The sequence below is a fragment of the Carcharodon carcharias genome (assembly GCF_017639515.1).
Source record: "Carcharodon carcharias isolate sCarCar2 chromosome 38 unlocalized genomic scaffold, sCarCar2.pri SUPER_38_unloc_2, whole genome shotgun sequence".
In the NCBI taxonomy this organism is placed as follows: domain Eukaryota; kingdom Metazoa; phylum Chordata; class Chondrichthyes; order Lamniformes; family Lamnidae; genus Carcharodon; species Carcharodon carcharias.
This window is the reverse complement of record NW_024470786.1, coordinates 2,289,020-2,303,777: the sequence shown is the minus strand read 5'-3', so window position 1 is coordinate 2,303,777 and position 14,758 is coordinate 2,289,020. Positions and strand designations below refer to the sequence as shown.

Genomic DNA, 14,758 nt, shown 5'->3' with positions numbered 1-14,758 from the left:
GATTAGATTCCAGTCTGTAACTCACTCCCAGGTATCTGTTATTCTATATATAAACCACCCCGAACCCTTGAGTTAGATTCCAGTCTGTTACTCAATCCTGGGTATCTGTTATTCTATATATAAACCAGCTCGAACCCTTCGAATAGATTCCAGTCTGTAACTCACTCCCGGGTATTCTATATATAAACCCACCCCAAGCCCCTCGATTAGATTCCAGTCTGTAACTCACTCACGGGTATCTGTTATTCTATATATAAACCCGCCTGAACCCCTCGATTAGATTCCAGACTGTAACTCACTCATGGGTATCTGTTATTCTATATATAAAACACCCCGAACCCCTCGATTAGATTCCAGTCTGCAACTCACTCCCGGGTATCTGTTATTCTATATATAAACCACCCCGAACCCCTCGATTAGATTCCAGACTGTAACTCACTCACGGGTATCTGTTATTCTATATATAAACCACCCCGAACCCCTCGATTAGATTCCAGTCTGCAACTCACTCCCGGGTATCTGTTATTCTATATATAAACCCGCGTGAACCCCTCGATTAGATTCCAGTCTGCAACTCACTCCCGGGTATCTGTTATTCTATATATAAACCCGCGTGAACCCCTCGATTAGATTCCAGTCTGTAACTCACTCACGGGTATCTGTTATTCTATATATAAAACACCCCGAACCCCTTGATTAGATTCCAGACTGTAACTCACTCCCGGGTATCTGTTATTCTATATATAAACCACCCCAAACCCTCCAATTAGGTTCCCGGCTGTAACTCACTCCCGGGTATCTGTTATTTTATATATAGATCTCCCCGAACACCTCGATTAGATTCCAGTCTGTAACTCACTCCCGGGTATCTGTTATTCTATATATAAACCCCAACGAACCCCTCGATTACATTCCAGTCTGTAACTCACTCCCGGGTATCTGTTATTCTATATGTAAACCACCCTGAATCCCCCGATTAGATTCCAGTCTGTAACTCACTCCCGGGTATCTGTTATTCTATATGTAAACCACCCTGAATCCCCCGATTAGATTCCAGTCTGTAACTCACTCCCGGGTATCTGTTATTCTATATATAAACCACCCCGAACCCCTCGATTAGATTACAGTCTGTAACTCACCCCCGAGTATCTGTTATTCTATATATAAACCACCCCGTACCCCTCGATTAGATTCCAGTCTGTAACTCACTCCCGGGTATCTGTTATTCTATATATAAACCACCCCAAACCCCTCGATTAGATTCCAGTCTGTAACTCCCATGTATCCATATTATGTGATGAGTTAGTCTCCTCCTTGGAAAACTGGTGACTCTGTTTTCTGCTGTGATTATTTTTTGCTTTCAGCTTGATCCCAGATCACTGCAATCGAAGGAATGGAAAGACCGTGTCATTGCGATGAATGGGGTAAGGAACGTCTCTCATTGTTCATGGTTGGCGGAGAGAAGCTGTGCCCTCAGGCCTGGAATTGGCCGACTCTTGATGTAGGCCTTCCTTTGACCCCATGCAGCACAGCCAAGGTCAAGTGGCTGCAGGCGGGAGGACTGGAGGAGGTTACAGAGATAGGGAGGGGTGTAGGGGCTGGAGGAGGTTACAGAGATAGGGAGTGTTGTAGGGCCTAGAGGAGGTTACAGAGATAGAGAGGGGTGTAGTGGCTGGAGGAGGTTACAGAGATAGGGAGGGTTGTAGGGGCTGGCGGAGGTTACAGAGATAGGGAGGGTTGTTGTGGCTGGAGGAGGTTACAGAGATAGCGAGGGGTGTAGGGGCTGGAGGAGATTACACAGATAGGGAGGGGTGTAGGGTCTGGAGGAGGTTACAGAGATAGGGAGGAGTGTAGGGGCTGGAGGAGGTTACAGAGATAGGGAGGAGTGTAGGGTCTGGAGGAGGTTACAGAGATAGGGAGGGGTGTAGGGTCTGGAGGAGGTTACAGAGATAGGGAGGAGTGTAGAGGCTGGAGGAGGTTACAGAGATAGGGAGGGTTGTAGGGGCTGGCGGAGGTTACAGAGATAGGGAGAGTTGTAGGGGCTGGCGGAGGTTACAGAGATAGGGAGGGTTGTTGTGTCTGGAGGAGGTTACAGAGATTTGGTGGGGGGAGTGAGGTCCATGGAGGGATTTGAAAACGAGTTGAGAACGTGAAAATGGAGGTGTTGCCGGACCGGGAGCCAGTGTGGGTTCTGCGAGCACAGGGGGTGTGGGGGTGAAGGGGTCTCGGTGCGATTTCGGACATGGGGGAGGGATCAGCGGAGTTCGGCAACAGTTGAAGTCTACAGGAGGGTCGAGTGTGGGAGAGCGGCCAGGAGAGCGGCTGGAATAGTCGATTCCCGGAGGGAACGAAGGGGCGGGCGATGGCTTCAGTAGCCGATGAGCTGAGACGGGGGTGGACTCTGGTGACGTTACGGAGGGAGAAATGTGCCATCTTAGCGATGGGGTGGACATGAGTTCGGATACTCACCTTAAGGTCAAGTCCCACCCTGAGGTTGTGAACAGTCTGCTTTTTCCGTGGACAGTCAGCATGGAGAGGGGAGCTCTGGGTTGGAGTTTGCAGCAGGGAACGAAAACAACAGAGTCCATCTTCCCGATATTTCACTGGAGGGAACCTCTGCCCGTCCTGTGCGGAATATCGGATAAGCCGAGTGATAGTTTGGAGAGTGGGGGAGTGCAGGGAGGAGGAGGTGCTGATCTCCATCCGGGAGTCCCCTGGTGTATGTGCGGGAACTGACGCCGCGCTTTCGGGCGGTGCCCCCGTGGGATCTTTCCATGCGCAAGGCCCACCCCTGTCCCCTTCAGGGCCCAGAAGGTTGGCTCGCAGTTGGACTCAACGACCAAGGGAGAGAAGCTCAGGCCATGAAAGGTTTACAGGGGGAAGGGATCCGGGGCTGGGTTGGGCAGGGCAAGGGGCGCTGAAGGTCAATTCAGGGGTCACAGGGGGCAAAGGTCAGGAAGCCCCCTCAGGGAGGCGGTCATGTCCAGAAGGGGGCAGGAGGGGTCTCTCTTACAACGAAGCTCACTCGCTCCTGCTCTGATCCCACCTCCACCAACAGCATGAGATGACCTGCTCCATGAGGTACCTGCACCAAAGCCTCAGCCAACTGGATGAACTGTCAGGAGCTCCGCGTGGTATCTTTGGCGTTCCCATCAGCATTGTCACCTAGTGAGTACATAACCGACCGACGCGCGGAGATGGTGGGATCCCACTGCACCAAATCCCAACGGATCCAAACCCCTTCCCAGTCACTCGCACTGCACCAAATCCCAACGGATCCAAACCCCTTCCCGGTCACTCCCACTGTACACAATCCCAATGGACACAAACCCCTTCCCGTTCACTCCCACTGTACACAATCCCAATGGACACAAACCCCTTCCCATTCACTCCCACTGTACACAATCCCAACGGATCCAAACCCCTTCCCGTTCACGCCTACTGTCCACAATCCCAATGGACCCAAACCCCTTCCCGTTCACTCCCACTGTACACAATCCCAATGGACACAAACCCCTTCCCATTCACTCCCACTGTACACAATCCCAACGGATCCAAACCCCTTCCCGTTCACGCCTACTGTCCACAATCCCAATGGACACAAACCCCTTCCCATTCACTCCCACTGTACACAATCCCAATGGACCCAAACCCCTTCCCATTCAGTCCCACTGTACACAATCCCAATGGACCCAAACCCCTTCCCATTCACTCCCACTGTACACAATCCCAATGGACCCAAACCCCTTCCCGTTCACTCCCACTGTAAACAATCCCAATGGACCCAAACCCCTTCCCGTTCACTCCCACTGTACACAATCCCAATGGACCCAAACCCCTTCCCGGTCACTCCCACTGTACACAATCCCAATGGACACAAACCCCTTCCCATTCACTCCCACTGTACACAATCCCAACGGATCCAAACCCCTTCCCGTTCACGCCTACTGTCCACAATCCCAATGGACACAAACCCCTTCCCATTCACTCCCAGTGTCCACAATCCCAATGGACACAAACCCCTTCCCATTCACTCCCAGTGTACACAATCCCAATGGACACAAACCCCTTCCCGGTCACTCCCACTGTACACAATCCCAATGGATCCAAACCCCTTCCCGTTCACTCCCACTGTACACAATCCCAATGGATCCAAACCCCTTCCCGGTCACTCCCACTGTACACAATCCCAATGGACCCAAACCCCTTCCCGTTCACTCCCACTGTACACAATCCCAATGGATCCAAACCCCTTCCCGGTCACTCCCACTGTACACAATCCCAATGGACCCAAACCCCTTCCCGTTCACTCCCACTGTACACAATCCCAATGGATCCAAACCCCTTCCCGTTCACTCCCACTGTACACAATCCCAATGGACACAAACCCCTTCCCATTCACTCCCACTGTACACAATCCCAACGGATCCAAACCCCTTCCCGTTCACGCCTACTGTCCACAATCCCAATGGACACAAACCCCTTCCCATTCACTCCCAGTGTCCACAATCCCAATGGACACAAACCCCTTCCTATTCACTCCCAGTGTACACAATCCCAATGGACACAAACCCCTTCCCGGTCACTCCCACTGTATACAATCCCAATGGATCCAAACCCCTTCCCGTTCACTCCCACTGTACACAATCCCAATGGATCCAAACCCCTTCCCATTCACTCCCACTGTACACAATCCCAATGGAAACAAACCCCTTCCCATTCACTCCCACTGTACACAATCCCAATGGACACAAACCACTTCCCATTCACTCCCACTGTACACAATCCCAATGGACCCAAACCCCTTCCCATTCATTCCCACTGTACACAAGACCAATGGATCCAAACCCCTTCCCGTTCACTCCCACTGTACACAATCCCAATGGACCCAAACCCCTTCCCATTCACTCCCACTGTACACAATCCTAATGGATCCAAACCCCTTCCCGTTCACTCCCACTGTACACAATGCCAATGGACCCAAACCCCTTCCGCTTCACTCCCACCTTGAGGAAGCGGATTAATTCAGTTATTTTTTGCCCTGCTTTGCCTCCGACCCTGATCCACTGTGTCCCTCTGGAGCAGCCGGGATCGCAGCCGGGTCCCGCTGATCGTGCGGCACTGCGCAGAGGACGTGGAGCGACGTGGGCTGGACGAGCTGGGAATCTACCGGGTCTCGGGCATTGCCACCGATGTCCAGACCCTGAAGGCGGCGTTTGAAAGCAGTGAGTAGGGAGGACGATTTGTCCAAATAGGCAATGGGGTTCGCCCTTTTTTGATGGCTCTGTCGCTCGTTTCATTCGTTGGCGAGGTCTTCTGTGGCCGAATAGCTGAGTGTGGTGAGTGCGGCGCAAGACACGGAATTCAAGGAGGAGACTCTCCTCTGCTAACGAGATAATTCACTCGCTGGTCTGTGCACGCCTTTGCATCACAGGGAGTGTTCCAGACAATTGGTGCACAGCAAGATTCCACAAGAATGACTGGATCACTTGTTTCTCAGTGCTGTTGTGTGAGGGATAAGTACTGGTAGCCAGCAGGCAGCAGACAAATTCCCCACAACTTGTCGCTCAACAGTGGCTGCCTCGAATCTGGATTTAAAAGCTTTCCCTGGAAGATAGCAACTCCAGCGACTCTCCCTCAGTACTGACCCTCCGACAGTGCAGCTCTCCCTCAGTACTGACCCTCCAACAGTGCGGCTCTCCCTCAGTACTGACCCTCCGACAGTGCGGCGCTCCCTCAGTACTGACCCTCCTACAGTGCGGCGCTCCCTCAGTACTGACCCTCCGACAGTGCGGCGTTCCCACAGTACTGACCCTCCGACAGTGCAGCTCTCCCTCAGTACTGACCCTCCGACAGTGCGGCTCTCCCTCAGCACTGCCCCTCTGACAGTGCGGCTCTCCTTCAGTACTGACCCTCCGACAGTGCGGCTCTCCCTCAGTACTGACCTTCCGACAGTGCGGCTCTCCCTCAGTACTGACCCTGCGACCGTGTGGCTCTCCCTCAGTACTGACCCTCCGACAGTGCGGCTCTCCCTCAGTACTGACCCTCCGACAGTGCAGCTCTCCCTCAGTACTGACCCTCCAACAGTGCGGCTCTCCCTCAGTACTGACCCTCCGACAGTGCGGCGCTCCCTCAGTACTGACCCTCCTACAGTGCGGCGCTCCCTCAGTACTGACCCTCCGACAGTGCGGCGTTCCCACAGTACTGACCCTCCGACAGTGCAGCTCTCCCTCAGTACTGACCCTCCGACAGTGCGGCTCTCCCTCAGCACTGCCCCTCTGACAGTGCGGCTCTCCTTCAGTACTGACCCTCCGACAGTGCGGCTCTCCCTCAGTACTGACCTTCCGACAGTGCGGCTCTCCCTCAGTACTGACCCTGCGACCGTGTGGCTCTCCCTCAGTACTGACCCTACGACAGTGCGGCGCTCCCTCAGTACTGACCCTCCAACAGTGCGGCTATCCCTCAGCACTGACCCTCTGACAGTGCGGCTCTCCCTATCACTGACCCTCTGACAGTGCGGCTCTCCCTCAGCACTGACCCTCCGACAGTGCAGCTCTCCCTCAGCACTGACCCTCTGACAGTGCGGCTCTCCCTCAGCACTGACCCTCTGACAGTGCCGTGCTCACTCACTACTGACTCTCCTACAGTGCAGCGATCCCTCAGTACTGACCCTCCGACAGTGCGGCTCTCCCTCTGTACTGACCCTCTGACAGTGCGGCGCTCCCTCAGCACTGACCCTCCGACAGTACAGCACTCCCTCAGTACTGACCCTCTGACAGTGCGGCGCTCCATCAGCACTGACCCTCCGACAGTGCGCCTCGCACTCAATACTGACCCTCCGACAGTGCGGCTCTCCCTCAGCACTGACCCTCCGACAGTGCGGCTCTCCCTCAGTACTGACCCTCCGACAGTGCGGCTCTCCCTCAGTACTGACCATCTGACAGTGCGACTCTCCCTCAGCACTGACCCTCCGAAAGTGCGGCTCTCCCTCAGTACTGACCATCTGACAGTGCGGCTCTCCCTAAGCACTGACCCTCTGACAGTGCGGCGCTCCCTCAGTACTGACCCTCCGACAGTGCGGCTCTCCCTGTGCACTGACCCTCTGACAGTGTGGCTGTCCCTCAGTACTGACTCTCCGACATTGCCGCTCTCCTCAGCACTGACCCCACGACAGTGTGGCTCTCCCTCAGTACTGACCCTCCGATAGTGCGGTTCTCCCACAGTACTGACCCTCCGACAGTGCCGTGCTACCTCAGTACTGACCATCCGACAGTGCGGCTCTCCCTCAGCACTGACCCTCTGACAGTGTGGCTCTCCCTCAGTACTGACCCTCCGATAGTGTGGCTCTCCCTCAGTACTGACCCTCCGACAGTGCGGCTCTCCCTCAGTAAAGACAATCCGACAGTGCGGCTCTCCCTCAGTACTGACCCTCCGACAGTGCAGCTCTCCCTCAGCACTGCCCCTCTGACAGTGCGGCTCTCCCTCAGTACTGACCGTCCGACAGTGCGGCTCTCCCTCAGTACTGACCCTCCAACAGTGCGGCGCTCCCTCAGTACTGACCTTCCGACAGTGCGGCTCTCCCTCAGCACTGACCCTCCGACAGTGCGGCTCTCCCTCAGCACTGACCCTCTGACAGTGCCGTGCTCACTCACTACTGACTCTCCGACAGTACGGCTCTCCCTCAGTACTGACCCTCTGACAGTGAGGCTCTCCCTCAGCACTGACCCTCTGACAGTGCGGCTTTCCCTCAGTACTGACCCTCTGACATTGCGTCTCTCCCTCAGCACTGACCCTCCGACATTGCGGCTCTCCCTCAGCACTGACCCTCCAACAGTGCGGCTCTCCCTCAGCACTGACCCTCCAACAGTGCGGCACTCTCTCAGCACTGCCCATCCAGCAGTGCGGCTCTCCCTCAGCACTGACCCTCCAACAATATGGCGCTCCCTCAGTACTGATCCTCCGACAGTGCGATGCTCCCTCAGCACTGACCCTCCGACAGTGTGGCTCTCCCTCAGCACTGACCCTCCGACAGTGCTGCTCTCCTTCAGTACTGACCCTCTGACAGTGCGGCTCTCCCTCAGTACTGACCCTCCGACAGTGCGGCGCTCCCTTCGCACTGACCCTCAGACAGAGCCGCTGTCCCTCAGTACTGACCCTCCGACAGTGCGTCTCTCCCTCAGCACTGACCCTCCGACAGTGCGGCTCTCCCTCAGCACTGACCCTCAGACAGAGCCGCGGTCCCTCAGTACTGACCCTCCGACAGTGCGGCTCTCCCTCAGCACTGACCCTCCGACAGTGCGGCTCTCCCTGTGCGCTGGCACCCGGGTTGGTGTGTGAGTTGGGGCTCTGTCCCTCTGGTCCATTGGAGGTCAGGCCTCTTGGTTGGGGTGTCTGACGTTCCGGTTTCGGAGCTGAGTCCGAGAGAGCGACAGGGAGGATTCAATAGCGCTTTGAAAATGTTCCCGCTCTCGCTGCCTGTTCACTGATTTTATTTTCTAACCATACAGACACAAAGGAAGCCCTGCTCCAACTGAAAAATTACGATATTAACGTTGTGGCTGGCACGTTAAAGTTGTACTTGCGTGAACTTCCAGAACCCTTGCTGACCGATGAACTTATCCCCTCCTTTGTCAGCGCCGTCGGTAGGATCTTTGTTCGTCAGTCGTTGAGGGGGTTTTTGTGCATTGTTAGTTGGCTCGCTTGCCTGGGGACCTGAGGCTACTGCTTCTTAAATTCATTCACGGGGGTGTGGCTGTGTCCCAGCATTGAATGCCCCTCCCTAATTGCCCCTCGAGAAGGTGGTGGGTGAGCCGCTGCGGTCCCCGTGTGGTGTGGGTACACTCACGGCGCTGTTAGGGAGGGAGTTGCAGGATTTTGTCCCCGTGTGGTGTAGGTACACCCACAGCGCTGTTAGGGAGGGAGTTCCAGGATTTTGTCCCGTGTGGTGTAGGTACACCCATGGCGCTGTTAGGGAGGGAGTTCCAGGATTTTGTCCCGTGTGGTGTAGGTACACCCACGGCGCTGTTAGGGAGGGAGTTCCAGGATTTTGTCCGTGTGGTGTAGGTACACCCACGGCGCTGTTAGGGAGGGAGTTCCAGGATTTTGTCCCCGTGTGGTGTAGGTACACCCACGGCGCTGTTAGGGAGGGAGTTCCAGGATTTTGTCCCGTGTGGTGTAGGTACACCCACGGCGCTGTTAGGGAGGGAGTTCCAGGGTTTTGTCCCGTGTGGTGTAGGTACACCCACGGCGCTGTTAGGGAGGGAGTTCCAGGATTTTGTCCCGTGTGGTGTAGGTACACCCACGGCGCTGTTAGGGAGGGAGTTCCAGGATTCGGACCCAGCAACAGTGAAGGAACGGCCGATATATTTCCAAGCCGGGATGGTGAGGGGCTCGGATGGGAACTTCCAGGTGGTGGGTGTTCCCCATGTGTCTGCTGCCCTTGTCCTTCTAGATGGTAGAGGTTGTGGATTTGGGCGGCGCTGTCGAAGGAACCTTGGTGAGTTGCTGCAGTGCATCTTGTAGATGTTGCACACACTGCAGCTACTGTGCGTCGGTGGTGGAGGGAGTGAATGTTTGTGGATGGGGGGCCGATCGAGCGGGGCTGCTTTGTCCCGGATGGTGTCGAGCTTCTTGAGTGTTGTGGGAGCCGCACTCATCCAGGCAAGTGGGGAGTGTCCCATCACACTCCTGACTGGTGCCTTGCCAATGGTGGACAGGCTTTGGGGAGTCAGGAGCGTGGAGATATTAAAATTTAAAACAAAAATTAAAACGATGGCTTCTAGAGTCAAATAGCTGCCCACCCCTGGTTCATGCTGTTGAGGAATTTGGCGATGGAAATGAATATTTGGACAGCGCATAGCACCCAGAACCCCAGTGAGGGTGGGCACCTTCAGTACGGAGGGGAGGGAGAGCGAGGTGTCGAGTGAGGAGGAGATGGGAGAGAAGGGTTTGGAGGGTGCGCATGTGGGGGTGAAAGCATTTGTGTCCACTGGTCTGAACTCTGCTTAACTTCCAGCCCTGGAGGACCCAGTTGCCAAGGAGCAGCAGATGATGTCACTGCTGAATCAACTCCCTGAGCCGAATCTGAACACCTTCATGTACCTGATGAAACATCTCATAAGGTATGTTAAAGACTTGAATAGGAACCAGTTCAGGAGATAGCTGTACACTGACTGGTGTCTCTCAGTCCCTCTCTCTCTCTCAGGGAGATATCTGTACACTGACTGGTGTCTCTCAGTCCCCTCTCTGTCTCAGGGAGATATCTGTACACTGACTGGTGTCTCTCAGTCCCCTCTCTGTCTCAGGGAGATATCTGTACACTGACTGGTGTCTCTCAGTCCCTCTCTCTCAGGGAGATACCTGTACACTGACTGGTGTCTCTCAGTCCCTCTCTCTCAGGGAGATATCTGTACACTGACTGATGTGTCTCAGTCCCCTCTCTCTCTCAGGGAGATATCTGTACACTGGTGTCTGTCAGTCCCCTCTCTCTCTCAAGAAGATATCTGTACACTGACTGGTGTCTCTCAGTCCCTCTCTCTCTCTCAGGGAGATATCTGTACACTGACTGGTGTCTCTCAGTCCCTCTCTCTCAGGGAGATATCTGTAGACTGACTGGTGTCTCTCAGTCCCCTCTCTCTCAGGGAGATATCCGTACACTGACTGGTGTCTCTCAGTCCCCTTTCTCTTAGGGAGATATCTGTACACTGACTGGTGTCTCTCAGGCCCTCTGTCTCTCAGGGAGATACCTGTACACTGACTGGAGTCTCTCAGTCACTCTCTCTCAGGGAGATATTTGTACTATGACTGGTGTCTCCCAGTCACTTTTCCCTTTGGGATTATTTCGGGATTGATACAGGGCTATGGGAGAGAGTGGGACAGTGGGATTAGTTTGGGGATTGATACAGGGTTATGGGGAGAGAGCGGGGCAGTGGGATTAGTTTGGGGATTGATACAGGGCTATGGGGAGAGAGCGGGGCAATGGGATTAGTTTGGGGATTGATACAGGGCTATGGGGAGAGATCAGGGCAGTGGGATTAGTTTGGGGATTGATACAAGGCTATGGGGAGAGATCAGGGCAGTGGGATTAGTTAGGGATTGGTACAGGGCTATGGGAGAGAGTGGGACAGTGGGATTAGTTTGGGGATTGATACAAGGCTATGGGGAGAGATCAGGGCAATGGGATTTGTTTGGGGATTGATACAGGGCTATGGGGAGAGAGCGGAGCAGTGGGATTAGATTGGGGATCAATACAGGGAGGAGGAATTGGGAATTGTTAACCACCTAATGAATTTCTTCCCAGGGTGACAGAACATGAACAGGTCAATAAAATGACACTACATAATTTGGCCACTGTCTTTGGACCATCAATGCTTCGCATAAAGAATGAGGGAGAGCCCAAGAACATCTCACAAGAGGTCGTGGCCCAAGTATGTTCCCCCTCACAGATCTATTTTCACTGATCTGTCCCCGTGCTGCACCTGTCCTGGGAGTGTTTGATGGGGACAGTGTGGAGGGAACTTTACTCTGTATCTAACCCCGTGCTATACCTGTCCTGGGAGTGTTTGATGGGGACAGTGTAGAGGGAGATTTACTCTTTAAAAATCCCGTGCTATACTTGTCCTGGGAGTGTTTGATGGGGACGGTGTAGAGGGAGCTTTACTCTGTACCTAACCCCTTGCTGTACCTGTCCTGGGAGCGTTTTATGGGGACAGTGTAGAGGGAGATTTACTCTGTATCTAACCCCGTGCTGTACCTGTCCTGGGAGTGTTTGATGGGGACAGTGTAGAGGGAGCTTTACTCTGTATCTAACCCCGTGCTGTACCTGTCCTGGGAGTGTTTGATTGGGACGGTTTAGAGTGAGCTTTAGTTTGTATCTAACCCCGTGCTCTACCTGTCCTGGGAGTGTTTGATGGGGACAGTGTAGAGGGAGATTTACTCTGTATCTAACCCCGTGCTGCTCCTGTCCTGGGAGTATTTGATGGGGACAGTGTAGAGGGAGATTTACTCTGTATCTAACCCCATGCTGTACCTGCCCTGGGAGTATTTGATGGGGACAGTGTAGAGGGGGATTTACTCTGTATCTAACCCCATGCTGTACCTGCCCTGGGAGTATTTGATGGGGACAGTGTAGAGGGAGATTTACTCTGTATCTAACCCCGTGCTGTAACTGTCCTGGGAGTGTTTGATGGGGACGGTGTAGAGGGAGCTTTACTCTGTATCTAACCCCGTGCTGTACCTGTCCTGGGAGTGTTGGATGGCGACAGTGTACACGGGGCTTTATTCTCTAACTAACCCCATTCTGTACCTGTCCTGGGACTGCTTGATGGGGATAGTGTAGAGGGAGATTTAGTCTGTATCTAACCCCGTGCTATACCTGTCCTGGGAGTGTTTGATGGGGACAGTGTAGAGGGAGAGTTGCTCTGTATCTTTCCCCGTGCTGTACCCTGTCCTGCGAGTGTTTGATGGGGAGGTAGTAGAGGGAGCTTTACTCTTTAATAACCCCGTGCTGTACCATCCTGGAAGTGTTTGATGGGGACGTTGTAGAGGGAGCTTTACTCTGTACCAAACCCCGTGCTGTACCTGTCCTGGGAGTGTTTGATGGGGACAGTGTAGAGGGAGATTTACTCTGTATCTAACGCCACGCTGTATCTGTCCTGGGAGTGCTTGATAGGGACAGTATAGAGGGAGATTTACTCTGTATCTAACCCCGTGCTGTACCTGTCCTGGGAGTGTTTGATGGGGACAGTGTAGAGGGAGATTTACTCTGTATCTATCCCCGTGCTGTACCTGTCCTGGGAGTGTTTGATGGGGACACTATAGAGGGAGATTTAATCTGTATCTAACCCCGTGCTTCACCTGTCCTGGGAGTGTTTGATGGGGACGGTGTAGAGGGAGATTTACTCTGTATCTAACCCCGTGCTTCACCTGTCCTGGGAGTGTTTGATGGGGACGGTGTAGAGGGATCTTTACTCTGTATCTAACCCCGTGCTGTACCTGTCCTGGGAGTGTTTGATGGGAACAGTGTTGAGGGAGATTTACTCTGTATCTAACCCTGTGCTATACCTGTCCTGGGAGTGATAGATGGAGACATTGCAGAGGGAGCTTTACTCTGTACCTAACCCCTTGCTGTACCTGTCCTGTTAGTGTTTGATGGGGACTCTATAGAGGGAGATTTAATCTGTATCTAACCCCGTGCTTCACCTGTCCTGGGAGTGTTTGATGGGGACGGTGTAGAGGGAGATTTACTCTGTATCTAACCCCATGCTGTACCTGTCCTGGGAGGGTTTGATGGGGACGGTGTAGAGCGATCTTTACTCTGTATCTAACTCCAAGCTCTACCTGTCCTGGGAGTGTTTGATGGGGACACTATAGAGCGAGCTTTACTCGGTATCTAACCCCGTGCTGTACCTGCCCTGGGAGTATTTGATGGCGACAGTGTACAGCTGGCTTTAATTTGTATTTAACCCCATGCTGTACCTGTCCCGGGAGATTTTGATGGGGACGGTGTAGAGGGAGCTTTACTCTGTATCTAACCCCGTGCTGTACCTGTCCTGGGAGTGTTTGATGGGGACAGTGTAGAGGGAGATTTACTGTATATCTAACCCCGTGCTGTACCTGTCCTGGGAGTGTTTGATGGGGACTGTGTAGAGGGAGCTTTACTCTGTATCTAACTCCGTGCTGTACCTGTCCTGGGAGTTTGATTGGGACAGTGTAGAGGGAGATTTACTCTGTATCTAACCCCGTGCTGTACCTGTCCTGGGAGTTTGATTGGGACAGTGTAGAGGGAGATTTACTCTGTATCTAACCCCGCGCTGTACCTGTCCTGGGAGTGTTTGATGGGGACTGTGTAGAGGGAGATTTACTCTGTATCTAACCCTGTGCTGTACCTGTCCTGGGAGTGTTTGATGGGGACAGTGTAGAGGGAGCTTTACTCTGTATCTAACATCGTGCTGTACCTGTCCTGGAGGGTGTGTGTGACGGGGACGATGAGCAGTCTAACTCCTGACCTCTTCTTGTCCGGCAGGTGCAGGTGGTTTACTACTTCCTCTCCGATGATAAAGTTTCCAATGTGATCCAGCGGCAGCGGACTGAGTCAGTTTCCCTGCATCTGTGAGGCCAGTGATCAGCCGCCAATTTGTAAATAAAGCGTCCTTGGACCGAATGGCTGGTTTTCAATGCTGCCTACCTTTCACCTTACACCTCTGGCCGCCTAAAATCCTCGCGATCCCTGAAACCTCCTCCAGCCCCAACACCCCTCCCTATCTCTGTAACCTCCTCTAGACCCTACACCCCTCCCTATCTCTGTAACCTCCTCCCGCCCATACACCCCTCCCTATCTCTGTAACCTCCTCCAGCCCCTACACCCCTCCCTATCTCTGTAACATCCTCCAGCCTCTACACCCCTCCCTATCTCTGTAACCTCCTCCAGCACCTACACCCCTCCCTATCTCTGTAACCTCCTCCAGCCCCTACAACCCTCCCTATCTCTGTAACCTCCTCCAGCCCCTACAACTCTCCCTATCTCTGTAACTTTCTCCAGCACACAACAACCCTCCCTATTTCTGTAAACTCCTCCAGACATTACACCCCTCCCGATCTCTGTAACCTCCTCCAGAGCCTACACTCCTCCCTATTTCTGTAATCTGCTCCAGACCCTACACCCCTCCCTATCTCTGTAACCTCCTCCTGCCCCTACAACCCTCCCTGTCTCTGTAACCTCCTCCATGCCCTACAAACCTCCCTATCTCTGTAACCTCCT

General features: G+C 53.8%; 1 protein-coding gene across 1 annotated transcript in view; it reads left to right on the top strand.

The window, feature by feature from the left end:
- The window catches only part of LOC121274781 (active breakpoint cluster region-related protein-like), a 171,292-nt gene extending 157,131 nt beyond the window's left edge, over nt 1–14,161 (top strand). The window contains exons 17-23 of the mRNA XM_041182131.1: nt 1,365–1,424; nt 3,059–3,168; nt 5,086–5,225; nt 8,508–8,642; nt 10,016–10,121; nt 11,300–11,426; nt 14,024–14,161. Of these exons, the coding sequence (XP_041038065.1) occupies nt 1,365–1,424; nt 3,059–3,168; nt 5,086–5,225; nt 8,508–8,642; nt 10,016–10,121; nt 11,300–11,426; nt 14,024–14,113 (768 nt within the window). The 3' untranslated portion in view covers nt 14,114–14,161. The remainder of the gene's footprint in view (nt 1–1,364; nt 1,425–3,058; nt 3,169–5,085; nt 5,226–8,507; nt 8,643–10,015; nt 10,122–11,299; nt 11,427–14,023) is intronic.
- Nucleotides 14,162–14,758: the final 597 nt, after the last annotated feature.